The sequence below is a fragment of the Paramormyrops kingsleyae genome, chromosome 11 (genome assembly GCF_048594095.1).
Source record: "Paramormyrops kingsleyae isolate MSU_618 chromosome 11, PKINGS_0.4, whole genome shotgun sequence".
Taxonomy (NCBI): Eukaryota; Metazoa; Chordata; class Actinopteri; order Osteoglossiformes; family Mormyridae; genus Paramormyrops; species Paramormyrops kingsleyae.
In genome coordinates, this window is record NC_132807.1 from 20,224,501 (window position 1) to 20,251,082 (window position 26,582).

General features: G+C 45.0%; 2 protein-coding genes across 4 annotated transcripts in view; one reads left to right on the plus strand and one right to left on the minus strand.

Annotated features, from left to right (window-relative positions):
• The window catches only part of itfg1 (integrin alpha FG-GAP repeat containing 1), an 83,605-nt gene extending 70,565 nt beyond the window's left edge, over positions 1-13,040 (minus strand). The window contains exons 1-6 of the mRNA XM_072718233.1: positions 12,803-13,040; positions 12,351-12,432; positions 12,127-12,266; positions 11,835-11,892; positions 11,495-11,572; positions 11,196-11,290 (exon numbers count right to left, since the gene is read on the minus strand). Of these exons, the coding sequence (XP_072574334.1) occupies positions 11,196-11,290; positions 11,495-11,572; positions 11,835-11,892; positions 12,127-12,266; positions 12,351-12,432; positions 12,803-12,983 (634 nt within the window). The 5' untranslated portion in view covers positions 12,984-13,040. The remainder of the gene's footprint in view (positions 1-11,195; positions 11,291-11,494; positions 11,573-11,834; positions 11,893-12,126; positions 12,267-12,350; positions 12,433-12,802) is intronic.
• A 198-nt stretch (positions 13,041-13,238) lies between these two features.
• phkb (phosphorylase kinase, beta) overlaps positions 13,239-26,582 on the plus strand; it is a 48,742-nt gene continuing 35,398 nt past the window's right edge. For 2 of the 3 annotated variants that reach the window (XM_023817992.2, XM_023817983.2), the window contains exons 1-4: positions 13,239-13,330; positions 19,181-19,267; positions 24,553-24,691; positions 26,217-26,316. In XM_023817992.2, coding sequence (XP_023673760.2) covers positions 13,267-13,330; positions 19,181-19,267; positions 24,553-24,691; positions 26,217-26,316 — 390 coding nt within the window. In that variant the 5' untranslated portion in view covers positions 13,239-13,266. Of the gene's footprint in view, positions 13,331-14,459; positions 14,564-19,180; positions 19,268-24,552; positions 24,692-26,216; positions 26,317-26,582 lie in introns of all 3 variants that reach the window. The other variant, XM_023817998.2, reaches the window with a different exon arrangement.

Here is a 26,582-nt window from a genome sequence, read left to right on the forward strand (position 1 = left end):
GAAATGTACAACGTCAGGAACTTTCCGGAAACATCTTCTGCTCACAATTCCAGTTCTTTGAATGCTACCCCAATGTCTACATCCTGCTATTTAAGATGGAAATCCAGTACTAAGGGAAATCCAAGCCAGCCTCATCCTCCATAACTATGCTGCCAATCAGAGGTGCTGACAGATGGCTTTCGAGGTCCAACGGATCCACGTCGTCCCATGACCGGTTCTGATTTATTCATCAGCTCATTCCCAACCCACGTTATTTTTAGCAGCTGTCGCTAAATGCTACAGGCCGGCATGAGGCCTCGGCATCTATCACATATCTTTCAGGTGATATTTTTCAAGGGAAGTGAAGGCAATTTTGGAAGAGGATCAATATTTGATTGAAAGAAGGTGCAGTGAGATATATTGCTTTTACTGAAGCGTATATATTAAAAGCAATACCATTAAAATTCAGATATATTGAAAATTTGAGGTATTATATGAGGCTGGTGAAGTCTAAATAAAATTCTCAGTGATGCACTATGTATTGAATAAGCAGACAATCTTTACCTGCCCCCCCCCCGTCTGCATAGGGGGCAGGGCCTTAACTAATAAGTGTGAGGAAATGCATTTCCACCCTGCGATTTTGCTTAGGGTTCATTCATTACTGGGGATCTGCTCAGTACTGAGAGCCGGTGCCAAAGGCTAGGAAATAACAAGCCATTCTGGCCGACGGGCGAGCGCCATAGGCAGCCAGCCGACATCGTAATAGAGGGGCTGACCTGACCCCGCAGAATTGTGTTTTATCCCACTGTGAGTAGCCCGCAATGCCCAGCCAGCCTCCACGTGCCGCCCAGGCACCAGGCTCCGCGTTCGGCCAATTCACCTTCGTTTAATAAAAGCGACGGTGATGATGATGAGGATAGCAGCGATGAAGACCGCCTCGCTCTGTGTGTGGAGTTAGCATGTGTTTGCAGGGGTCTCTGCCGCAACCAAATAGCAAATGATTTTGTGAATTGCCCTCTCTATATCGACAGGCAAGGTTGTGTGTGTTTGTGCACCAGGCCATGGACTGGAATCCAGCCCAGAGCACACCCCCCGCCTGGTGGTCTGTGGAACAGGCCTCTGCGGCCCAGTACTGGATAAGTGGCAGAAAGATAAATAGATGGATGGTTGGTATGATCACAATGATAATAATAATCATAATAACAATAATAATAATAACTACCTGCCTACCAGTGTTTATCTCTCTACCTCTATTTAATGGTCATGTCTCTATTACTGAGCAAAGCTGAACTAAACATGGATAAACCAGCCTGTCAGTCACATCAAAAGTTAACTACCATTCTGGGCTTGAGGGAAACTTCAGTCATCTTAAAACAGTGATTACCTGCCATTTGCCAGTTTATTTTTCCCATGAGCCTCTTTGTCCTGAGTAAAGACTCACTTTCGAGGCATTAGAGCGTTTTATAAACCTCTTTACAGGAGACACGCGGTTCTGGAGTCCCGATGCATATTTTATGAAGTGATTCAGGTTAAGCACCTTCCTGAAGGACACGGTGCGGGATCTGCCGGCAGGATCCTGCCGCGGGATTTTCTCTTTCCATGTAATTTCAGGGCGTCTCGCGTACCGACACATGCAGGTCATGCCGCAGCTGGGGCTGACCAGAGGAAAAAGGCAGAAGCCCGCGTGGCCTGTAGGAGGCGCTGTGGCAAATACAGACCCCGCCCCCGCGAATCCAAGTCACTGCTAATGGAGTGGAAGTATACAAACCATGTTCAGGCTAGGCTTTGGTTGTACTGTGGTAATATAGTATACTGCAGTATTTTGGGGAGACTGTGATTTATTGAGCGAACTGTGGTATTTTGAAGTGTTAGTGAAGTGTTAGAAAATTAGCCGAGGGTGGTGGTCCCCCACGATAACATTTGCCGTGAATTGTTTCCCCTGGATTTCAAAACACAAGAATAACATAGCTTTTGAAAAAATGTCAAAATACTGCGCGCTGCGATATAATGTCTGGACGGTATGAATGAGATAATGCTTGTCTACTGGGTGGCAACCATTTCTTCACATTCCTCCTTCTTTCGAGCATAAGTACATTGGAATTCTTTTTTGATTCCACTTATCCCATATACTTTCTTTTGAGACATATATACAGTTGAGTGTCTTGCTCAGGGGGCCAACAGAGACGTGGCTGGTCTGCCAAGGATTCAATCTGATGACCTTTTGATCACAGATACTGAGGTCTAACCAGCTGAGCCACAAACCGCCTTTATTAGCTTAAAGACCACACTTACCCCACCCCCCACCCCGACCATAACCAATCAGATTTCAGAGCTCATCTCCGCACACTGAAATATGAACGAGTCCTGACATCCACCTCTAATGGTTGGCATTAGTGTCCATTGAACCGTGGTGCGCCGGGATTCGACCTGTCTCGCCCGTCTCCGATCCCATCTCCCAGACGCCTCTTCCTATTTGTTGGGGGCGCTGCTGAAGGTTCACAATCCGCTCCCCGAGAGTTTAATGGCTCTGAGAGGGGCTGATTTGTTAGCCTATTATTCGGCCAACGGACTGTGACTCCACCACCTGATGTGAACAGGCCAGTGACCTCAAACAGGGACAGATTAAACCTATGGACTCCTGCACTGGGTTTTTAATAGGGATGCACTGGTACCAACACTAATACTGGTACCGGGTCCGATACCACGCTCATGTACTGTCACACATTGCCGGTGCCTATACCTGCTACCAGATCTTTAGCGAAATCATTATCGAGCAAAAAAAAAAAAAAAAAGGACAGAATGTCTGTGGTGTGGTACTTCAAAGTTAACAACGAAATCGAGAGCACTGTGGACTGCAAACAGTGCCTGGCTAAACTATCAAGGGGAGGTATGAAAACAAATACATAGAACACTAGAAATATAATTAAACATCTAAAAACAAAACATTAAAATCAGCACTGGTAATCGGGGGCTTGGGGGGAATTTCTTTTTTATTGTTTATGCATTTTGTTTGGTTATTTTTGGTTAAGTTTAGGGCTGGGTGGGGGTTAAGGTTGTCATTGTTTGGATGGGGTTTTGCCCATAGAAATGAATGTAGAGTACATGAGTACAAGCCTGTGTGTGTGTGTGTGTGTGTGTGAGTGAGAGAGAGAGAGAGAGAGAGAGAGAGAGTGGCAGGTTTGGCACTTAGTTGAAGTTTCCTCTCTGTCCCCTTCCCTGTACCCGCTAAAAATGTGCGGGGTGGTTTGGTTGCCATGGGAGACAAAGAAAAAGCCCTTGACATTTACAGGAGAGCAGTGTGTTGTCACTGAGGCCACTCCCCACCCCCCAAGGAGAGCATCCTCCAAACACTGTCATGTGATCAATACGTGCAGAAAGTTGCTCTCTCACCTTCCTCTCCATCCAGTCAGTCCCGGCCAGAAACCTCAATGTTTCACCTTTCTGCTATAAAGTGCCCCGTGTTATTTATGCATTATCGAGGTGCTTGACGGGTTAGCCGATTACCGTTCTGGATACGGTTTTAAAAAGGGCGGTTCGAGTAACGTATCAGCCTGGTGAGCACCAAAGCCAGGCATCATCAGGGACCCAGCAGTGTTGTTCATTAAAAGAAGCATCACCGAGAGAGCGGGAGACACCCTGCTGGAAAGCCCAATAATGTCTGTTCATTATTACTGCCAGTAGGTGGCATCTTCAGGGTCACTGAAGCACTCCGGTCACGGGGAGCATAAGGAGAGACATCACTAAGCCCCCCCCCCCCTTGTTCCATCTTCTTATCCACTTTCTGCCTCACTGAGGGACCCCCACATGGCAGCGCTCCTGCCCCCTGTGCTCAGACAGCATCTGTATATCATACCGCCTCCTGCCAGTGGTCCAAGGAATAGCAGCGGGGGTCCGCAGAGGCACAAGCATGCAGTCGATACTGTAATCTGCTTTACATGATGCAAAAAATACCACCCCCCCCCTCTGGGGAGGAAAAATATTGAAGGGTGACTACCCCGGCCAGGAAAGAAATATTAAACCCCCCAGATCTCATTTACTTATGTCAGTGTTTCTCAACACGTTTTTGCTCCCAGCTCCCAGCGAGCAAAAATGTGGAGCTGGAAGGGAGCAAATGGGAGTTGGGAGGACAAGGTCGAGAAATACCGATTCACACGATGAGACGTAGGGGGAAGGCTAGCTAATTTGGGCCTCCCTGGTTTCAGAAAGATTGAAAACTTGGACTAGACTTAAAAAAATAAATAATGATCAAAGTGGCGCCGTTTTGGCGATGTGAAACTCTCACACTCACATTTATCAATACACTCTAGCCACCAAAGGCAGCGTTTTTACATACATTTATTCACACAGGCCGACAAAATGCGAGAGGTATCTCCACGCACACATCTGTCAGGAGGGCCGCGCGCGAAGAGGCGGATTAAAGCACCGATGTAGGGCAGGCACCACGGCGTCCCGCCATTTTGTTTTTAGCAACAGGACCTTCTCGATGCATGCACAGGGGCGATGTTTACCGCCACTCGTACTACGCATTTGCATGGGGCCCCCTAAGACTGGGAAGCCCCCTACTGGTCACAAGCGGTTGCTAAACTAGAGCGGGTGGCAGAGCACAGAAATAATAAAGCCGCCCCTGCATGCGCAATTCCGGCCTCTAATAGGCACTACTCCCATTCCCACAGACGGCAAACGCAGAACCAAGAGAAGGTATCATAAGCGGTAAGATTTCATGGATGCTATGGACACCCCCCCCCCTGCCAGCATCCAAATCGTAGTGACATCGATTATTATAATTGAACCCTCCCCGTTAGCCCGCGGAGCTCATTAACACGGGGGCGACACGGTGAGCATTTCTGCCTTTTCTCAGAGCGCTGTTAATGCACACGAGTTTTAATTAGTTCTCTACTGGCGGAATTAAGTTCCCCACCATGCAAATGTGTCGAGCGGGGCCTGGGGGGGTGTAGCGACACGGGGCCTGGGCCCCAGCCTTCTCTAGTGAGGATTATCCGTCACCCGGTAATCCGTCACAAATACGTTTATATCATTTAATACAATATGTTATTTTTACCATACATCTATAATCTCATGCCAAGCGTTTGTCATGGCAGGCCATATCCACGTGTCGCATGCATGTGCATGCATGTGCACAGCATGTGAAACAGCTACCTGGATGATGCTCTTGTGCTTTTGTGGGTGGATAAGTATGTGCTCATGTACATTAACCTACAAAAAGCCCTAAAACATTGGGAGTTATGAATAACGAATGAGAGTTGACCTGGATGACTGGTTCGGTGCATAATACCGTAATGTGTTGCCGTTGCGACTGGCGGATTCACTCGAGTCTCTCGAGCGGCTTGTCTCGCAGGCGCTTTGCGAGGCTCTGTGCACTCTCTCGACAGGATGCCAGTCGGGACTTTGATTGGGCCACTCGACGGGGTTCGAAAGCCAAAACGGCATTTTTAGAAAAGCGGGAGGGGAAAGAAACTAATGCAATTAAACACTCAAAGGCACATTCCGGTGTGTTCCACTTCACACCAAATTACGAGAAGGCTTAAGGAATTTTTAGAAATGTCTGATTAGTATCTGATGCTGGTGCATAGGCAGACCTCCTGAAAACGGAGAAAAGCAACACAGTGCTGAAAGTTCAATTAAATCAGCAAGGGATTCGTGCAGGTCTGACTTGTACTGGCCAAATCTATGGCAATATGATGCGAGGTTTGGGCAAAATGCATTGGAAAATGACAATAATCAGATAAAAGCCAAAACTCTGACAGGAGGACGTCAGTAGGACAAACCCAGACCCGACGTGCAGAACCCGCTCTTTAATCTGGAGGTAATCCTTCAATAAACTCCCATGCCGATAACCTCTTAATACAGCAGATCTGTTTGCTTAATGTTACTCTAACAATTTACTCATCTTTTCCAGGGAAAAAAAGAGGTTGCCTAATTGGTTTCTGCGGGGAGTCTCGTGATGCCAGGTTGCTAAGCAACCCGCCGCGCCGCAGTTTCGGTATTGCCGTGCCTATTTGCGCATAATGACTTTGATAATTATTTGGTTATTACCACCTTTTTAAAACGGATCGCTTTGGCCTTAGGCCTGAAAGGAGGGCCTTGGCGTGAGCGTTATCGTGATGCAGCATGAGATACGCGTTCCCGGAGAGGCTCGATGCTGGTGGAAAAAATAAATAAATCGAGACTTCCCACTGGGTAATTTTCTGAGCTGGAAGGGTATCAAAGCTCATTTCCATTTTAAGCACCGATTGGCCCTCCGTTGTAAGTCCTGCTGGCGTCGGCTTCAGCGTGGATCCCTCAAGCAGCATAACGCCTCCCGTCTACGCCGAGACGGGTCTATTAGAAGAACCCATCTCCGCTCGTCCGGCTGTTTACACCTTACCTAATTTGTCCTGGCTCGCCCCCATCACCAGCCGAGACACAAAGCCGACACGACACGAGGTTCACACTGGGAAGTGTACGACGTTACCATAGAGACATGACCTTCCTACGGGATAAGAGCAAGAGGAGGACAAAGGGGATGGTCCAACGAGGAGCGTAAATGAGACCCCGAGGACCAGAACTGTGATCTGGGAACCAAGGTCCACGGAGGTCAATGGGTGGACGCCATCCACCCCGCATGGAACGGCTCACAATTCCCAACCGTGGCCAGATCTCCGTAAAGACCACAGACGGCTGAGAGGCGGATGCTATGTGCTACTCCAGATCCCGCACAGGCTAAGACTCAGAAGAGAAATTACACCCGCACCCCTCCAACGTTATCCAAATTGGTTCATTAAATTCTCAGCGGAGAAGCTCCTATGATACTAGTCTTGTTCTTCTTCCATTTGTCTTTTAACATGCAATCGGTAACGAGGAGTGGGAGCCCTTGAAGGAGAGAGGAAAAAAAAAGAAGAGAAAAACCTCACAGCTACTTGGCAGAAGAAGACCACAATGAGAGCGGACATCTCGTCAGAGTTTATATCGCGCTACGGGAACTTAACAGCGTCAGCGCCTAAAACGCAATGGATGGAAACCAAAGGAACAAGAATAATTTAAAGAGGCCCAATTCGCCGGTGATCTTTCTCATGCCGCCACCCCCACTCTGCTTTAAGGATCACTACCAAGTGTCCCAGACAACAGGAGGTGGGTCCTGTAGAGGAAACAAACTCTGATTTGCTTTCTGGCTGCCCGCCCCCCACCCAACGACTCTGCACACTAGACAGCGGTAATTATGGGGTGGCATTTGGCTCTGCTAATCCACTGCAATTGCTCTCTGGCTGCAGAGATCCAGAAAGCTCTTTCTGTCATTACAGCCAATCGGCAGACGGCGGGCTGAGGACCGCGGTGACAGGAAGCCATAGGGGTCATTTCCGAAGCCCCGGTTTGGTCAGAAAACGGTGCTATGGACGGCGTTCATCCACCGATAAAAAGACAAAGAATGAGCCAGAAAAAAGCTCCAAACAGAGCAAGCTTTCACATGCTTTCACGCCGCGTCTGTGTGCTAGTTAGCATATATTTTTAAAAATAAATACAGCACGATAAACTGCTCAGGAATCCTGATGATTCGCTAAACGTCACAGCCCCTGTCGAGGGCCTGCTTTATTTTTTGCGCAGATTCTCTCGTCAGGCATGTAACTGGGACACCCATCAGCCATATTGACTCACGTCAAACAGCACGACTTCCTGGGGGAGGAGGGAGTGTTTCGGGAGGACATCAGTATGCGGGAGGCTTCGGATCAATCCTGCTCGTCCCGGCGCGCCCCGCGCCTGGCCTTGCTGGAAAGGTCCACATGCCATCATCGCTTTTATGAATTTTAATGTCCAGATCCATAAACAAGAGAGGTTGCCAGGTGGGAGTAAAGTCCACATCCACCGCAGGCTTAATAATTAATTAATACTGCACTTAAACATCACGCCCCTGTAGGAAGGCACAAGGACCCCAGGCAGGTCCCACACAGATGCATTTTCATATCCAAGGACTTTGTTCTGCTGTTTTCTTTTTTTCATTTTTAAAGAGATGTTTTCATTTTTTAAGGCAAGATGTATTCATAGCAAGAGGGTACGGGAAAAGTGACATGAAAATTACCCAGGGGATGAAATAGATTTATTTACTCAGTGGTTGAGAAAATAGGTAACGCTCTCTCAGCTGATGCAAAAAAATCGTTGCGTTACAAACCAATTGAGCGTTAAAAAACATTATAGGGAGATAAAGCGCTGTTCTGAACCAGCATGCATTTTATGGTTTGCTAAGTACACCAATGGCTGACACCACTAAGCCCCTCCCCCCAGCAAATAAATTATCTGTGATTTTTGACTCACTAAGCACACCATAAAGGGCAAAAAACGGGGAGCCAAGTCTCTATAACAATCAGGCTAGATTTGGATATTGAGAAACCCTGGTCATACTCAACAGTTACAAGCCACAGGCTAAAATAACCAGCATTTGGTATGTTAATGAAAGTAAAAAGTACAATATATTCGCAATCAAGCAGTTTCTGAATTGTTTACTGGATAAGGGCTATCAAGCAATAGTTAACGTGGAAATTTTTGCTGATATCGATAATGGACATTTCCTTCAGAGGGCTAATCAAAGCCGAGGTGTTGAAAGACCTAACCCCACGCATTTCTCACATCGTCTCATACTTACAGGTAGTTTGGAGCAGTATGTCTCAAACCAGTCCTCAGGGACCCTCCGGCCGTCCACATTTTTGCTCTCTCCCAGTTCCCTGGGAGCCAAAACGTGGACCGTCCGAGGCTCCCCGAGGACTGGTTTCAGAAACACTAGCGTAGACAGATACTCTTTTGTCCCCTTTTACAAAGAGAAAAACAGCCACACAACTGGTAGGCTTCCAGTTAGCAGCTCACAGAATCAACATTAACTACAACATTAACTACAGCATTAACTAGAGCACCTTTGCTAATGTGGAAAACCAATGCCGATTTTAAACTAAATTAACGCTATTTAAAATATCAGCATAATAGTGTACAGATTGAATATTGACTAAATATCAGCTAAAATAGCATAACAGCACATTCACTAAATAATGAATAAAATCTAAATATCGGCCAGCTATATCGACCAAGACTGAAACATGGGACCGATGCTGATGTAAGCATTGGTCCCATGAGAGATCCCATCCATCACAGGGTACAATCTCTCACACACATGCAGAGCAAACTAGAGGAACCACTACTACTCTGGATTGTGCAGGGAAATTGGAGGACTCAGAAAGAAACACAAGCAAAAAGTGGGTGAACTCCATACAAACTCCACACACAGGAACTGAATCCAAGCCCCTACAGATATGAGGGCATAGTGCCAGATCAAATCAACATGCCAAAGCACAGGCGCAACTCAGTCGAGGCTTAATGAACTTAACTGTGATATCGCACTCCTAGGAAGACACAGAAAGACTTCAGCCCTAACGACTCTGCACTTCTCTATAAACGTACATTAGCGAATAACTCATTCAGAGTCTGAAGCTTTTCTCGTCTGGCAGGTCTGGATGTAACGCCTCATGTTTTTTCATATCTGTGAGCTGGAAGGGGGACTGAAGCATGCTGTGATCGACATCAGCTGTCTGCCAAAAAGAATGACATCACGGTATCAACAAATATCCCCTGTGACAATGACACTAGGTACCCGATCTGAGAGCTGCCGTAAGCTATGAGGATTTTATTCTGATGTCCCACTGGGGATGGTGACCCTACGATGCTGTGGTGAAGGAGCACATCTCACTGTGTCTGTCAGGGCACCTTCGTCACTGCTGCCGGTGTTCAGCTGTAATGATTTCCACCCGAAGCCAACAACCACTAGACAGTGTTTAAGCATTAGATTGAACTAATGATTTCGCCAATTTAACTAATTAATCCTCTATAAATCTGGCTTATTAGCAGTTTGAAGAGATGGAAAACCAGAATGTGTCTCAGCCTTATGGGGCACTGATCTTGAGTCCCTTGCCCATGGTAAGAACTACAAAAAAGGCCTTCAGGAGAGTGTACCAATGCCCTTTGGAGGAGGCTTGGCAGACAGGGAGTGGACCAATGCCCTTCAGAGGAGGGCTGGCATACAGGAAGGGTGAGCCAATGCCCTTCCGAGGAGGAATGGTGGACAGGGAGTGGACCAGTGCCCTGAGGAGGAGGGACAGTCGAGAGGGAGGGTGGCCTTTTGGAGGAAGGCTGGAGAACGGGAAAGGCGGACAAATGCCCTTTGGAGGAGAGTTGGAGGATGGAGAGGGCGGCCCAATGTCTTTTGGAGGAGGGCTGAAGGACGGGGAGGGCGGACCAATGTCTTTTGGAGGAGGGCTGAAGGACGGGGAGGGTGGACCAATGTCTTTTGCAGGAGGGCTGAAGGACGGGGAGGGCGGACCAATGTGTTTTGGAGGAGGGCTGAAGGACGGGGAGGGTGGACCAATGGCTTTTGGAGGAGGGCTGAAGGACGGGGAGGGTGGACCAATGGCTTTTGGAGGAGGGCTGAAGGACGGGGAGGGTGGACCAATGGCTTTTGGAGGAGGGCTGACGGACGGGGATGGTGGACCAATTCCTTCTTGAAGGGGGACCAGCATATAGGGAGCAGACTAAGGCCCTTCGGAGGAAGGCTGGTGAATAGGGTGCGAACGAATGCAGTTACACCAGCAGACGGCTCACATAAATCATCCCCAGGGCTTTTACCCAAAGCATGCGCTACACACACTAACGAGGGAGGGCGCGCAGCCAGACCGACTCACTAACGCAGTCCATTACACAGCAAGACTCCTGCCTTCCGCTTGCCTTTTCAGAACCATAATGGATCAATGCCCTGTAGTGCTCCGCAGTTTATAATAAAGCTGTACAGCCTGTATACATTCAACACCAAATAAAGCCACTGTTCAGCCTTACGCATTATTACAAACCACCAAGGGCCTAAAACTCAAACCAACACTTGTTCCCTCTATGATTTACGAGACATTTTCTGTGTTTTCCTTCTACGGTCTGACAGATAGCGCCACTCCTTTTCCCACGTCGACATAAATTACCCAGCTGTGCCACAAAATCCAGTCTCTCAAATTTACCCAATGAAAGCAATGTTTACAGCTTCTGGTAGAGCGAACGAAGTACACAGAGCATTAAACCGCTTCTACAAGGGAGTCACTCGAAACAGAGCATCCCCATACCGGATCTCTGCCTAAACAAACAGTTTCCATTAAAATTAGCATGTTTAGAAAGAACAGAATAATTTAAAAGTCTCTTACCCGCTGTGAAGTCTTTGTTGAGGTCAATGAATGCATTGGAATGTGGGGTGTACATTGAGATAGTTGGTTCAAGGGCTGCTTCACATACTACTTTCCTGAATAGAGATCATATCATCATTATCAATTCCATACACTTGACACCACAAGCTATATATATATAAAAAAAACATATATATAAAAAACAGCAAAATTAGTTAGTCACGCCAAGGCATTTTCATAAATTTTCTCAAAATCGGTCCAAGGAAAGAAAGCTATAGCTGCAGTGAGAAGCCAGCTGTAGCCTTGGTGTCATTTCGTACTTTTGTTTGAAGTAGCACGCCCGTGGTGAATGGTCTGTATTGGTACCAAATACGTCTGGAATCATATCACCATTAAAACTGCAAAAGGTACAGAAAAATTAATCAGGGATTATTACTGCCAGTTTTAATTTATCATTCAACACCGATTCAAAGAGAAACACTGAATACATTCTTAGTAGACTATGTATTAAATGTTAAAAAAAACAACCCTTTTGCACTATTCCCTCAACAATGTTGCTACAACATTCGGTCTTAAATATGTACATCTGAAAACCATGCAGGTTTCTCTTGCAAAACATCTGCCTACTGCAGTCCAGAACATCTTACGCCAAATACTTACTCCATGACCAGGGGCTCATCCAAAAACGTTATGTTCAGATCAATTTTTCCATTTTTATCTGCACAAAATTAAAAAAAAGAGATGACTCGGTATAAAGCCATACATTGAAATACAAAAAGGAAAACAAAATACAAAAATTAGACAAAAAGGCAAGTGAAATGAATATACTGTGAGTGTCACATAATTAGACATTATGTATTTAATTGCACTTTTATATTATCAGGGTGTAATTACAGAGGTGTGTTGGCATTTTAATTTATAAAATACAACCGATACCAATAAATTAAAGTACCTAAAGTTTGATTATTTCCCCAGTAAATGGTAACTTTGGTCTCCTCTGTATTCTTTCCCTTCGGGTAGGTCGTGAGCAAGACGTCCATCTGCGAATCGCCATCATAGTCTCCAGGCACCACACTGCTAATGATAACGTCCCTAGCAAAGTAACATGGCCGTGTTATTGACACATGAATGACAAGCTGTATGCAAAAAAAATGGATCTGAAAAGCCCATACTCACGGGAAGAGCTCTTTGGACAGATTAACTTTTGGTTTGAAGTATGGGATCTTCAGATCAGCCAGGAAGATTATCACTTCAGAATCTGAAAAGTAAAAATTAAACAGAAAATGTATATATAAGTGGCATGTGCTCCTCCTTTCTGTTTAATGATAAAGGCATTAAGAAAATAAACTACGCCTCGCCCACACATTACAAAAAGTAACTTCTGCTAGCTAAAAAATAATATGTTGGAATAGTAAATTAGCATTACTAGTATCAGCAGAAAACATTCAACCACACCCCCTTAAACTACGCAGAGGAAATTGACACACAGCCTATGAAACGTTAAGCCATTCATCGTATAATATCAGTGTAATCCTATTTTACACGTTGAACACACTGATTTTGGCTTTTTCCTCTCTCTATAGTACTATTTCTGAACACAGGAACTCCTGACCATAGCAAATACTAACGTTCTCGGATGATGAAGATGTCTGTTTGTTTATCCGAATTAAAATCCCCGAAGGCAGCGACAGTGCCATGAAATTCAGATCCAAATAAATCCGATGTCACGTCCTGAAGAGCGGCGACAGCTCGTCGTCCGAAGAAAAATATTACACACGAAAATGCGAAAATACACTTTAACCACATCATTGTTGCTGCTTAGACCAGAAACTGGACTACGGCATAGCACTTGACGGCAGTGTAGCAAATGACAGCTTCGAAAAAAATAAACTGTTAATAAATTTACACCAAACAAAACAGTGGAAATTATGACACGGGAAATTAAAATGGTATTTTATATAATTTTATGATTACAATGTTTCTGTTTTATTTTTTGAAACATCAAAATAGTATATTTTAAGTTCGAGTGACAGCATAAAATCAGCACTTCCTGTTTTACGACAGTGTCGCGTCGTCTTGTTCTTCTATAAACATGGCCAGCTTGGCTGATGTCGGTTGGAAGCTACTGGAGTTCAAAGCTAGAACAAAACGTTCAGGTTTGGTTTATTCACTTCGCATGGCATTGTGTGTATATATTTTTTAAACATACGTGCTGCTTATGACTCGCAGGCTTTCCTTCGCCTTTCGGGCTCGGCCAGTTTCTGATACCCATTGAAAATAAGTGTGAACTTCCCATGTCCACCCAGCTGCTGGAGATGGACACGGAAAGGTCAATCTTATTTTAAGCCCTCTCGTACAAGTGTATACCTTCGTCAACTCAGTTCCTGTGATTTTGTTGCAAAATAACGTGCCTGTAAGCATGTCGGCTTCAGATAAAGAAGAAATCCCGTTATCTTTCTCTTCTTCCTTGGGCATGATTAAGATTGAGTGTAAACTTTCCCCTCTCAGGGTAACGGTACTGTATTTACCCACATTAAACTTCACGTGCTGATTTGAAGTTGGAATCTGACGTTTATTTTGAAATTCCCTGCTCGTATAATTAGACAAATTTCTGCACCATGGCCAAATGTAAGTCTTAATGTTCTGACACGTTAAAAACGTAGAATTATGAACATAAATGTAACACATTTCGGTTGAAAGCCAAGTTAAAGTTATAAAACACGAATTTCAAGCTACCATTGGATAGCCTTTAAAATTTAATATTGATTTAATTTGTTGGATATGCAGTCAGTTACTGGTACTGTTAACTCATGATGGCATTTTATTTAAATGCACGTGATATGAGAACCAATATATGTCGACTTTAGAGAGCTTGATTGTCACAGTCATCGTAGCAGTCCTCACACATAAGCCTTCATCTATGATAGTCTAAGTACGCTGTCGTCTCACCCGCTCCTTGTGCGTTACTTTGGATTCTATCGCCCATTTATCACTTCATGTAGATGTGATCGCAGCTGGTATAAAAAAAATCTGGGTTTAACTCATGCCATTCTTGTATGTGTTGCTTATTTATCTTTTGTAAAATACCCATGCCATCGCCATTTTAACAAATCACTGCATGGTTAATCCAACTTAATAATAAATACTATTAAAAGAAATGTATATAATTTATAAGCTCCTTTCTATGCATTAACCTATTAAACAAGCTTGCTGTGTAATTCCATGTTGATTGTCTGACTGTTGTCATAATGGCTTAATTACTAACCCTTTTGTGAATTGCATTAGCTTTGTAGTTTATCTGAAAGACGATTGCCCTAAACAGCGCCTTTTGAAAATGGCCAACTCCGCATATGAGTGTCCCAGCGTCCGTCACAAACTTCAGAGGCCTGGTAAGTCGTTTAGTACATCAATGCGTTACAGGTGGTATGCCCAGTAACTGTATACAAGACCCCGCCCTCTAAATTTTACTGCCTTAAAACATGGTACAGATACGGTGTTTTAATGTCATGTTGCAGTTCGTACTATCTGATGTTTTTTGAAAGGCTTTAATATTCCTTTAAACATATCAGTTGACAAATTGAATACAATTCCAAATAATTGGCCACAAGTAGCTGTCACAGTTACATAATCACCTGATTGCGTTTATTTGAACTGACCGCGATTATCGTTAGAATCGTCTCCATTCATCTGTATAAAATAGCTGGATGAGACTGAACCGGTGTACTTCTCACTATTTCTAATGACAATATCTTGTTTCACTTCTGAACCAACGCATACTACCTGCTGTATTTATACCTCGCGCGTCTGCGCATGCGCAGCATTACATTTAACGGCATATTTTACGACGTGCCCGATTTGTACCACTTCGCTTCACGACACTTTCATGACCTAGCATGATCCCTTTAGTATTTCTTTTCACTACTTCAGGTTCATTTTACGGGCTGTTTGTGAGAGATCTCCCTCAGCCCAGAATATCAGTCAGATATTCCGATTTTGGATTCTTTGTATTCTCCGTTTGATAAAAGTTCTGCATAGCACATGCATTGTGTCTGAGCGTGTGTTTATGCGTCTTGCTACAGTGGGATGACTATGTCCCTGACGGCTACGGCTATTTTGTTGCAGCAAAGTCAATAAATTGTACTAATAGGACAAAGAACTAGAGAAATATATGCTATTTTGTCCATTTATTTCTGATCCCAATATTTTGGAGTGATATAAACATGTACACATAACTGGTACGCAAGTAAACTTCCGCCGTAAAGCGATACACGCGGCAATTTCTTGCTGCAGCAGCACGCATGCGTACATATTTTATGTAATTCGCGCTGTTTTAACAAGAAATTACCGTGCATTTTACCCTTTATGTGGGTAATATGTACTGTACTACTTGCGGTAGAAAGGCTAAAATACACAGTGATTTCTTGTCATAAAGACAGGAATGCACATAAAATAAATTTGCATATACGACGAAAGCGTACATATATACCAGTTCGCATCCCTGTGTATAAATATGGCCGATACAAGCACAAAATATGCCATGCTTAATATTTCCGTTTAGAGTGAACCAAACCTCTAAGTATCCCAAAATACCATGACCTTGGATATCATCATTTCCAACTGATGGGAATGTAAACTAACATTTCAGGTATGGGATATTTAGGTAATAGTGCTGATCCAAAAACTGGAAATATTCGACGGAAGTTAACACGTGCTTAGTAAAATATGGCAGGTGGTAGCGACCGGGAAAAGACAAAACCAACTATTTATTTAACTTATTTTTTGTTAATGTCATATCAGGCATCTACAATTTTTGTTCCCTATGCTTAAAAGGCAAATGCAATTTTTATTTATGTTCCAATATTTGATATTCAGTTCTTCATGAGGTGTATATGTAATATTAAACTATGATTAGGCTAACTCTAGGCTGGTAGTGTTATAAAATGAACAGAAAAAGACAAATCGTAAATCGCAATTATTTGTACAATAATCAATCGGCAACTTAAATTTCATGATTGTGACAGCCTTAGCCAAGAGGAGTATCAGATATCATGAAAAGATGTCATAATGGAGATGTAGGTTTTGGAAAGTAAGGTATCTTAAACAAAGGCACAGTTAGTAGTAGTGGCAGTTCGTAGAAGCATGGAGCCCAGCAATAAACAGATAAGCTACAACAGGCAAACTGTGAGTCCAGTGAAAGCATGTGCACAATTACCCATAATACCTTGTGTGTTTAGTGATGCAAGGAAGGCAAGCACTAGCGGCTATCATGACAGTCCCAGCAAATGGAGCGTGTTGCAGTGATAAAACAATACTTTCCAGGAGGTCCCAAAACACCGCTGAAGGCTGTCTGGCAGCCAGTCTTGGGGCACATAGGAACTCTCATTGATACATGCAACATTGGGGTAGGTACATGGTCAGTGGGGTTTTCATACAAGATTCTGTGGCTAGTAGGTCTGTGGGTAGGTTTATTTGTGAATATTGGCTTTCTATCATTTACCATTTGCCCATTAACCAGAGAAAAATGCCATACTGACCAACAAATACATCTGATAAATATTCATAATTGCAATAGCACAAGACATAGCTTAAAGGGTGATACAACTAGTTAGAATCGCTGAACTTTGCCGAAAGAAGCACCATGTACTTGCTGAATAGAATTGCCTGACTTAATGCTGGGATGTGTCCTTGCTACCTTGTCAGACATGTATCCGATCAGCTGATGACCTCATCGTGGGCCAGAGGTCAGTTTGGTTATATGCAGAGTGTGATGCAGATTACTTGGCTGTCTTTACTTCATTAGCCAATTAGAGGAAACTTCAGTTAGCTGACATTATCTTTAAAATCTCTGCCTATAATCTATCGAAGTGTCCGTGGTTGTAGGAAGCCTGCTGAGTAATGATTAAAGACCGCTTTGCTGATATGCTCATTTTTAGCCCTGTGCCTTTACGATGTCAACAGGCACGTCGTCTTATACCCCGACCCTTAGATCATCTTTATGATTACAGCTATTTCACCGCTTGATTATTGACTCAGGTAAAAAGTATTGCAGTGCTGTTGTAGCTGCTTTTCCAATTAAATGCGGGCAGCTCATTGCGAAAAGTATCAAGTGCATTCTGTTGGTAAATTATAGCTCTCAAAGCTATTGTCGCTCCCGAACTGGCTGTTCCAGGCGGCTTGTCACAATGCCCCCCCGCCCCCCGCCACAGTCTGGGCGGTGGGATGGTATCGCTGAAAACATAATGCACGTTGGAAGAATGAAAGCAAAGGCTTTATCCTCACTTGTTGTTTAGCATGTCACTAGAATGATGACATTTTCTGTCAGTCATCTTCCCCATGGGATTGGGGGGGGGGCAGGCCGGCATTCAGAACCTGGGAAATTCAACACAAGAATTTTTTTTTTTTGATGGATATTTCGGGATTTGAATTCTAGCTTTGAGAATGTATTGCATCTTTTTTTAGCTGTAGTCAGGTGGATAAAGTATATAAAAGAAATTCATATGGGCACATAGTTGGGGATTTATGACCGTTTTTAAATTTGTTGCAGAATCTGGCATGTGTACCTTCCCCTTAACAGTTTGAATAACAGATCTCAGTAGTCTGACAGATGCCAGCCATCTGTAATGGGGGATTTATTCAAATACGCTCTTTACTGGCTCCTTACACTGATGCAGTAATTATTTAGCTAAGGTTCAAACCCCGAAGATGGCATAACTTATTTCTCTGTCCATTCTGAAAAATATTTTTTCATTGATATATATTTTTAATGGACGTCGGACCTGCTTTGGCCAGGCGTTGATGGCTCCTCGAGACTCTGCATGTATGATTTCCTTTTTCCATGCCGCAGTGGAAGCATACGTGGTCACAGATTATGATTATTAAATTCCCCCCACTGTGTATTTTCCCCTAACTGTCGTTCGGCTGTCATTTATGACTTATCCCAAATGTATAACCTAGCAACCAAAGATTGGCCATCATCGCGCACGGAAGATCTCGCGCGCACAGGGACCGCGGCTCTCTTACGGATCCGGCTAAAAGGGACGCGTTTGTTTCTGCTGCTTAAAAGCCGATGGAAATTATGTTAATTTTTCTGTACTTACGTGAATTTTCAGCACCTGAAGTAGTGACCCGTGGCTGATCCCATTAAAATGCAAATTGTCCCAAACTTTAAATGTGTCTGAAATAAATTTGGTTTTCACAAATGCAGTTCTTCTTACCATTCGCTATGCCGCGAGTAAGGGGGGTGGAGGAATTAACTGGTGACAAGTTCAATTATTTAGTGAATTTCCTTTCCCATCGTTCCTCTATCTGACTTTTGTTTCAGGGCTTTTATTGACGCTTTTATTGATGTTTCAGTGTGACCATTTAATTTAAACACGACGCCGGCACGCTTTCTGCATTTCGCAGTCACCGCCGCCTGCATTTCTCTTTGCATTTCTCTGGTGAGCGGAATAACAATGTCAGTCATTTCTTTGTTTTAGGATCATTCTTCTCTGTCATCTTCTGTCTTTAGCTTACTGTCCATCAGTCTCCTTTAATTTATTGCTCTCTTGTTAAAAACAACCTATGAATCCGCAGCCTGTTTTACCCACTCAGACGACAATGGCAGCAGATGTAAAATGGATTTGTGTACTAAAGTATAAGCAGTGATTGTCACAAACGCATTAATAGCGATTTGTTAATGTCTAGTACATCTATATGCATAAATGTTGTCCACATTTATGTATTGGTGTTCTTTTAAGTGTGTGTTATTGGTTAACAACATGACAACCAAGAAATTTCTAGTAATACCCCTGCCATTGTATTCTTGAGTAGGATACTTAACTGAATGCTTTGCTTAAGGATGTATAAATGTAGAAAACATAAATACAGAAATGTCCCCTGAGTGGCAGGTTAATGTAATGGCCCGGTTTCCAGCAGTCAACAGACTGATGACCCAGTAAAGGCCGCATGGTGTTGACCTTGCTATGATTGCTGTTGTTCAATAAAAAAATTCTCTGTATTGGCAGGTTCCATCTATGAGCCTCTCAAGCTCTCGAACCTTCCTCGAGAGGATGAGCCTCTGTGGGAGAAGCTGGACCGGTACTATAGCACAGGTGAGCACTGTGGGTGGGTCAACATGGCATTCCAGGTGGTCGCTGTGTGAGTTCTTGCGACTTCAGGTGGGACTGTACTGGGATAAAAATCTTCCCTGGATTTTGGGGTCCCCCCCCCACGATAAATTTTGCCGACCCACTGGGAAAATGCCTGGAGTGCCAGATGACCAGTCCAGCCCTGCCTTCAGGGGAAAATAAATGGTCATTTAAAATAGAATAAAATAGACCCAGGTAGGGAATTCTGTGATAAAGAGCCCATATGTTTCCTGGGTCCTCAAACTGAAGCAGGGATGTTGAGCTCAGGTTCCTGCCCTTGAGATTCAAGTCGAAATCTGTAATATTTCAATTTAATGTCCTTTCCCTCTGATTGTGATCAGACTGACATCTGGTTTGGACCTTTGGGCTCCCCTGACCCCAGACAGCTGAAGGTGGGGTCGAAACACAGTTCACGCTGTAGGGAGCTCCTTGTTTTGATCATGCCGCCGTTTGTACAGCCGTGAATCCCATGGGCTTGCCTCAGTACCTGCATGATGCCGGCCAACAGCGTAGATGTGGAGGTAAAAAGATGGATGGTGGAGAGCCATATCAGTAGCTTTTAGCTTGCAGGAATGGGCTAGATGTTTAAAGGAGCGACAGAGGGGAAATCATTTCTCTCTCACACACACACACACACACACACACACACACACACACACACACACACACACCCTTTCTCTTTCCGCCACTGGCACGTAACATACGCATCCGTTTGCCGCTGAGACTCGGTGCATTTCTCAGAAAGTCATTTAAAATTGCCCTGGGATTTGTCTAGTTACAGCAGGGGAAAACATTTGACCACCCAGCCCCCAATAACTGGCAGATGACGTACATATCTGTTTGCCTGCCAGACTCCGTCAGTCCTTCCAGAAAGCCATTTATATATTCTCTGGGATTTGTTTAGTTCTACCTCTTCAGGGCCCAGGTGATTTGTGGCCTTAATCAATACCCATCTGTTCCGTCTGAGCGATCGGCTTCCCCAAACGACTCCCGCTCTTACCTCTCCCTCTGACTTGTCCCTCTCGCGATGTGGCGCTGGTCATCCAAAACGCCCTTTTTACAGACCTGCCACGCATCGTGTGACGATCGAACGACATTGAGGTTGCAGAGCTTGATCCCCTCAGAGCAAAATATTGTTAGTCTGAACAAAATGCTGCGTTAACGTAGATTTTCCTCAACACGGCTCTGTAACTGAACACTTCCCCCCCCCCCCCCCAAAGGTTCTACAGTTTACTGGAGGGGAAAATCCTTTTTGGTTTGATAGGATGGGAAACTAATAGTGTGGAGAGCCTGGCATCACGACGCCCTGAATCACTGGGCTGAGGAAGAAGGAAGAAATAGCTACTTCTCTTTAAAAATCCTGCAAGCTGCTGTTTTTTTCTTGTTTAATTAGGGTTTGTGATTTATCTTGCATAAATATTTAGCAAAAAACTATAGCTCCCTGATCGTCATTGCTTTCTCTGTTGAGATGCAGTTAACGGTTTCTTTCACGTTGCAGATTCCTTGACGATTCACGTTTCCGAGCCTCCGTACGCAGATGGCTGTCGTACATATTTATGTAGAACGAGTTTGTGGTGTCGGCAGGTCAACACGAGACTAATCCGACAAAATGAACAGCTCCTGGAAGTGCACTCATCTCCGCAGCGGATGAGACGATGAGTAGCCTGCGGCTTCAGCTCTCTCCCGAGGGACAGGTGGTGTCGGGGAGACCCCACAGTCAACTTTTATCTCACTTGGGAGGACCGAGTGCAGCTGGGAAACGTGGAATGACTTGGGGGAAGATGCCATGAGATTTGCGAGGCTATTGGGACTTGAAATGAGAACTTTTGTGTCGGGTGGGAGATTCAGCTGAATTGAATGAGCGAGTGACCTTGCTGTCATGTAAAACGGAACGATGACTTGCCGTGAAAATGTCACGTCTGCTTCTGTATCATTCTGTTCATGTTGATTACTGTTAACACTCTCAGTCAGTCTAAGTACGACTGAGGGAATTAAGCCTCTTTTATGATTTATTATGTTTGAAGGATGACACGGCTGTACAGTGGGGAAACACCGTGACCTCACAGCTCGTAGGTTAAGGCTGCCGGTTTAAGATTTTTATTTCTGAAATGACATACAGATTAGCTAAATGCTTACGTCAGGCTCCATAGTAGCCATATTCCTAATATCCTAGGGTCTTTCGTGGAAGGGCACAGACTCGTAATAAGACTGGCGATTCCAGGTCAAGGTTGCTTTTTAATGGAATTTACAGTTTCTAACCTAGACATGGCTCTTGCCCTGCATTGATCCAATAAACGTCAGACTAAACGAGGCGGGGAAGGTGAAAATGGGTACAATATAAGTGTGGTGTAACTAACAGATGCACTTGAACACAGTTTTCAATGTGAATAGGTAAGGTGTAGATCTCTAAGTGGGTCACCGTGTTTTGGATGAGCTCATTGGCTTGGCAACGTCTGAATCCCCTCTATGCATGCAGCTTCGCCCTTATCGAGTCAGAGACATATCACCTGACTTGCTTTTTGCAGGCCCTGGTGCCACCTGAGCACTTAAGCACTCGATTCTGTTAATCACCGCTTTAATTGGGATTAGAGGAGCGTCCCACTGTGGGCCAAGTCTGCCCAGGCTCGGGATGGCATGACGGGGAGCCGGATCCGGTTTGGGTTGAGGGTTTATTTTTAGACACTCTTTGTACGGCCTGTGGAGAGCAAGAGGGTTTGGATAACAAGGTAACGCATTCGGTCGTGTAACCGAAGCTTTGAGCTAGTGACAAGATGTGAGCAGCATGCTCTGTCTGCTGGGGCCGTGTATCCTCTGTCCTGGAAATGTGGTAGAGACCCTAGTGTTGAGAGAGGAGAAAGTAGATCTTTTAAATGTGGTTCTTGTCTAAAAGAAACGGCCGGCTGCAGGCTCTGACCACTAGCCTTCCAGAGGCATCTCAGTCAGGACTCGCGTTGTATGTTTTGGCTGCAAGGAAGATGAGAGCTCTGTCTTCAGGCTGTGGGATTTTCTATCATCTATGTGGTAATATTGCAATGCTCCAGCGACTTTAATTTTATTCCCCAGCCGACGGTAGCGAATGGCGCTCTCCCGCTGTGTGCCCCCGGGTGGCGCGGGGGTGGGGGGGGGGCGTGCAGGATCCCTCACCGGTCAGGGATGCTTCCCTATACATGACAGCATTCAGACCCCCATAAAGGATGAAAAGGATGTTAGCGGCATTGTGTGAGGTTCACCTCTGAATTGGATTTTAAAGTGCCATCCAGAATGGAGCCCACGGTTTTTGTGGGTGACAGACGCTGACTCCTGCTTCCCAAAAAAACAGACGCGTGAGATCAGTCAGTAAAATTCAGTCCTTTCGATCTTCCCAGAAGAAATTATTATAAGGAAGATACATGAGCAAACCAAGGATCTGCATGGAAGAATGAGCCAAGATCCGACCAAATGTGCTATTAAACATGTAAATATGCTTAATTTTAGCATCCTCTCCAGGGGAGGCTGTACCAAGTACTAAAAGGGGTGTCAGTAATTGTGAAACCTTTTGTTTTTCGGTTGATTTTCTTGCATCATTCCCACCCAATTTTAGATATTTTAGATTTTGGAAAATAAATATATTGCACTAAAGAGATTTTTCTGCGGTCATGCTTTTGCTTTTTTGGGGAAAATGATGCCTTTACTTTCGGACCTGCCCCCCCCCCGGATACTTTTTCCTGGCCTCCCCAGCATAGCCACAAGGTGAAAATGATTCTCCATGGCAGCACCACCGATGAGTTTGCTGATGCTTGTTGCTCTGTCCCACTTGTGTAGCAGACCACACCCCCTTCCAGCAGACCACACCCCCTTCCAACTGACTCCGCCCCACCTCCAGCCGACTCGCACCATCCTTCCCGAACGTTTGCACAAAATAAACGTCCATTTTGCTCTGCGGTGACATAATGCGACGGTGACAAATGAACTGTACCCCTCCGACCGGACACGCATCGCTGATGACGGAGAGCACGGATCCAGAAGTTGTCAGGGATGAGAGGAAGATTCGGAGGAGTGGAAAGATGGGCCCCTTGTGATGGCTGCCTTTCCATTATCGGCCTCGTGCCTATTTAGTCTCAGCGATTGACAGAGGATGCTGGGGACACCATTTGGTTAATCTAATCTCGCTAATGACGGATTTATGCTAATACAGAAGAGCGATTGCAGTAGTATGGACAGCAGGCTTTGTTAATACGTTTTCCCCTTTGTACCCTAATTAGCTGTTAAATGAGAATCACAGAATAAGATTCTCCGTGGCCTCAGTTGCTGCCATTCTCGCCCTCGTGAGCAGGTGATGTGACAAACGCTGGACGCTGAAGCCGTAGAGCAGTGAGCTGTAGGTGAGGTCTGTGACAAGGTTTGCTGCTTTGTCAGTGTGGGCCCGAGAGTGTAAGATATGCTGATTTGCTGTTAAAAAATTATTTCCTTGTATTCATAATCAATTTGTCCTGAACAGGTGCTCGTTTAGCTGTATTAGTGGTGTGCGCTTAGTGCCCTGTTGATCAGGTACACCTGCTTGTTAATCCGAGCAGCTTGCTTCTCCAAACAGTGAATTATGTTGCTGTAACTGAATACCTTCGGCATGCAGTCATGGTTAACATTCAGCTGAGCTAAGCTACAATTATGAAGTTGGTGTGATTGCTGTCACTAGCCGTCACCTGTCTGGGACTTTTACACACCTCAGTGTTTACTGCAGGTGTGGCTAATCTTATTCAGAAAGGGCTGTTGGGTATGTGGGTTTTTGGTGCAGCACGCTAATTAGATTACCAATTAGAGGACCGATTGGCTGAAGAGTCCTCATGCCTGGGTTTGAACAGCTGACCTACAGTAACTGTTATCCCAAAAATCTGCATACACTGGCCCTTTAAGGATAAGATTGGCTACCCCTGGTTAAGGTTTGCAGAGGATGGTGTAATGAACTCTTGGGGGCAGTTCTGTAGATAAAAACAATGAGAGAGGTCTGAGGAGAATGGCCAGGCTCATTAAATCTCACCGGAAGTTCAAAAATAACAGGTCAGTGGTGTGCAGAATGGCTTCTCCGAGTGCACTGTCGACCCTTCAAGCTGTTCTAAAGGCAAAAAGTGGGCCCTACCTTGTATTACCTTAGTGTTCCTAATAAAATGGCCATTGAGTGTGTGGGTGGTGAGCTTTTCTGCCGTTACATCATTCGAGTAGTTGTATGTATCGTTTTATGATGCATCTTCCTCTGTCCATGTTCCTCCCTGCAGTAAAATGCACCATCCTGAACTTCCAGAGCCCCACCACCGGCCTGTTCCCCATGAAGACATGCCCCGACTGCAAGGAGGCCAAAGTCAGGGACTCGCTGTACTGTGCCGCCAGTGCCTGGTGCCTCGCCATGGCCTACAGGTGAGCATTCTGGGGGGGGGGATGGGGGGGGCTGTCTGTGCTCTCCCCAGCATGTCCATGTGTCTCACCGGTCTTATTAAGCTAAATGGCTACCTGTCTGTTAGCCTGGGCCTGCATGCTACATGATTGACTGCTCATTTGGTCCAGCAGGTGATTCAGTGCATTATATCTCAGGTGCACGTAACATTGCTCGTTCATGTACGCATCGCAGGGCATCCCGTAAAGGTTTATCTCAGTTTTGTAGTCCCATTGTCGCTTAAGCTTTCCCACTTGTCGATCAGGCTAGAAAGAGCAGGGCGGCCTGCTGATCGCCCTCCCCCAGAAGCTGTCCTCAGCCCGGTGTCAGGTCCACTCTCTGCCCCCCACCCCAAAAATAGAAGCGGGAGTGGACCAGAGGCCATCAGTCATGGTTTGTTCCTATTAGCAAAGACAGTGGGATTTAATTAGGATGAATCTGACCTGACAGTACAGACCTAGTCCATTACTTATCTTTGGGCTGCTTTTGTCGACGAGCGTGGGGCCCGCAGAAGGGCCGGGATGCCTGTCTGCCTGGACTTTCACGTTTTCAAACTCTTTGCAATTATACTGTTACAGGAATCATGGATTTGCGGCCCCCCAGAGGACACCCCCTCCTCTTTCTTCTTAACACTGACGTTTATTGCACCCTGGCATTTAGGATTATGGCACTAAACATGTCCCCGTGCCGTTAAATGTGACACTTTAATCTGATAATTTTCTTCTTTTTCTTTTTTTTTCTCGCGCTTGTTTATCTGCAGCAGGCATGCCCCTGGATGTTTTGAAGGACAGTTTAATTTTGATAAATCTTCACGGTAGTTATAGGCACACAATACCGAAATACATCTCATTTGTATTTCTCCGGAGGGATAATATGCAAATTCTGATGCTTGAAGAGTCATGTGCTGGCTGCCATGGTAACGTGGAAGTGTTGTCTCACACTGGCAGGGTCGGAGGTTCGAATCCCACCTCTGCTCTCTGTGTGGAGTTTCACCTCATAGTCCAAAGACATGAAATTGTTCACTGACACTTATACATCATAGTTTATTATGCGTGTGTATGTCTGTGTGTGCCCTGTGACGGATTGGCTTCCTATCCTGGTGTACTCCTGCTTCTCTATCCCTACCCAAGATAAGACGTTGAAAGCTGGATGAATATATGTTAAAAGACTACATAAAAATGATCCTACCTTTACCTTAAAGAACATTAGGAGAGGTTGTAATATATAATTGTTCTGATATGTATGGTGTCCTCTGTGAAAGAGACATTCACTCTCATCATGCTTGATTCTAAGCTTTTTTTGAATTTCGAAGCTTAACGTTGAACATACTGTGGGCATTGAATTATTGCCACAGTTTTCAGTCCTTGTTATAATTTTCTATGAATAATAATATGGGGTGTAAAAAGGCGCCATCGGTGTGTCTTGCTCAGTGAAGCGCCATTCATAAACAGTCTGTGAAAAGCGGGTCACCTCACTCTATTTGCCCCCCCCCCCCCCCACTGTATCCAGGCGCCTCGACGACGACATGGGCCGCACTCACGAGCTGGAGCACTCGGCCATCAAGTGTATGCGGGGCATCCTGTACTGCTACATGCGCCAGTCAGCCAAGGTCCTGCACCACTGCCGTCTATCTCACTGCTGGCACACACCGGGAAGAGAGACGCTGCTTTAGCTGTAGGCTGGGCGATGTGTCCGCCCAGAAAGATCTGGAACAGATAAGCATTCAAATTTCACAGTCAGCGTGAAAGTCAGGCCTTAATTGTGCTCTCAGGATTATTCTTGCAGCGAAACTTCTGCCAAATCACACTCAGGCCGCTGCCCCATTTTGCATGTGATAGTGTAGATGACTAGAGTATGGGAATCCCACAGTCTTCT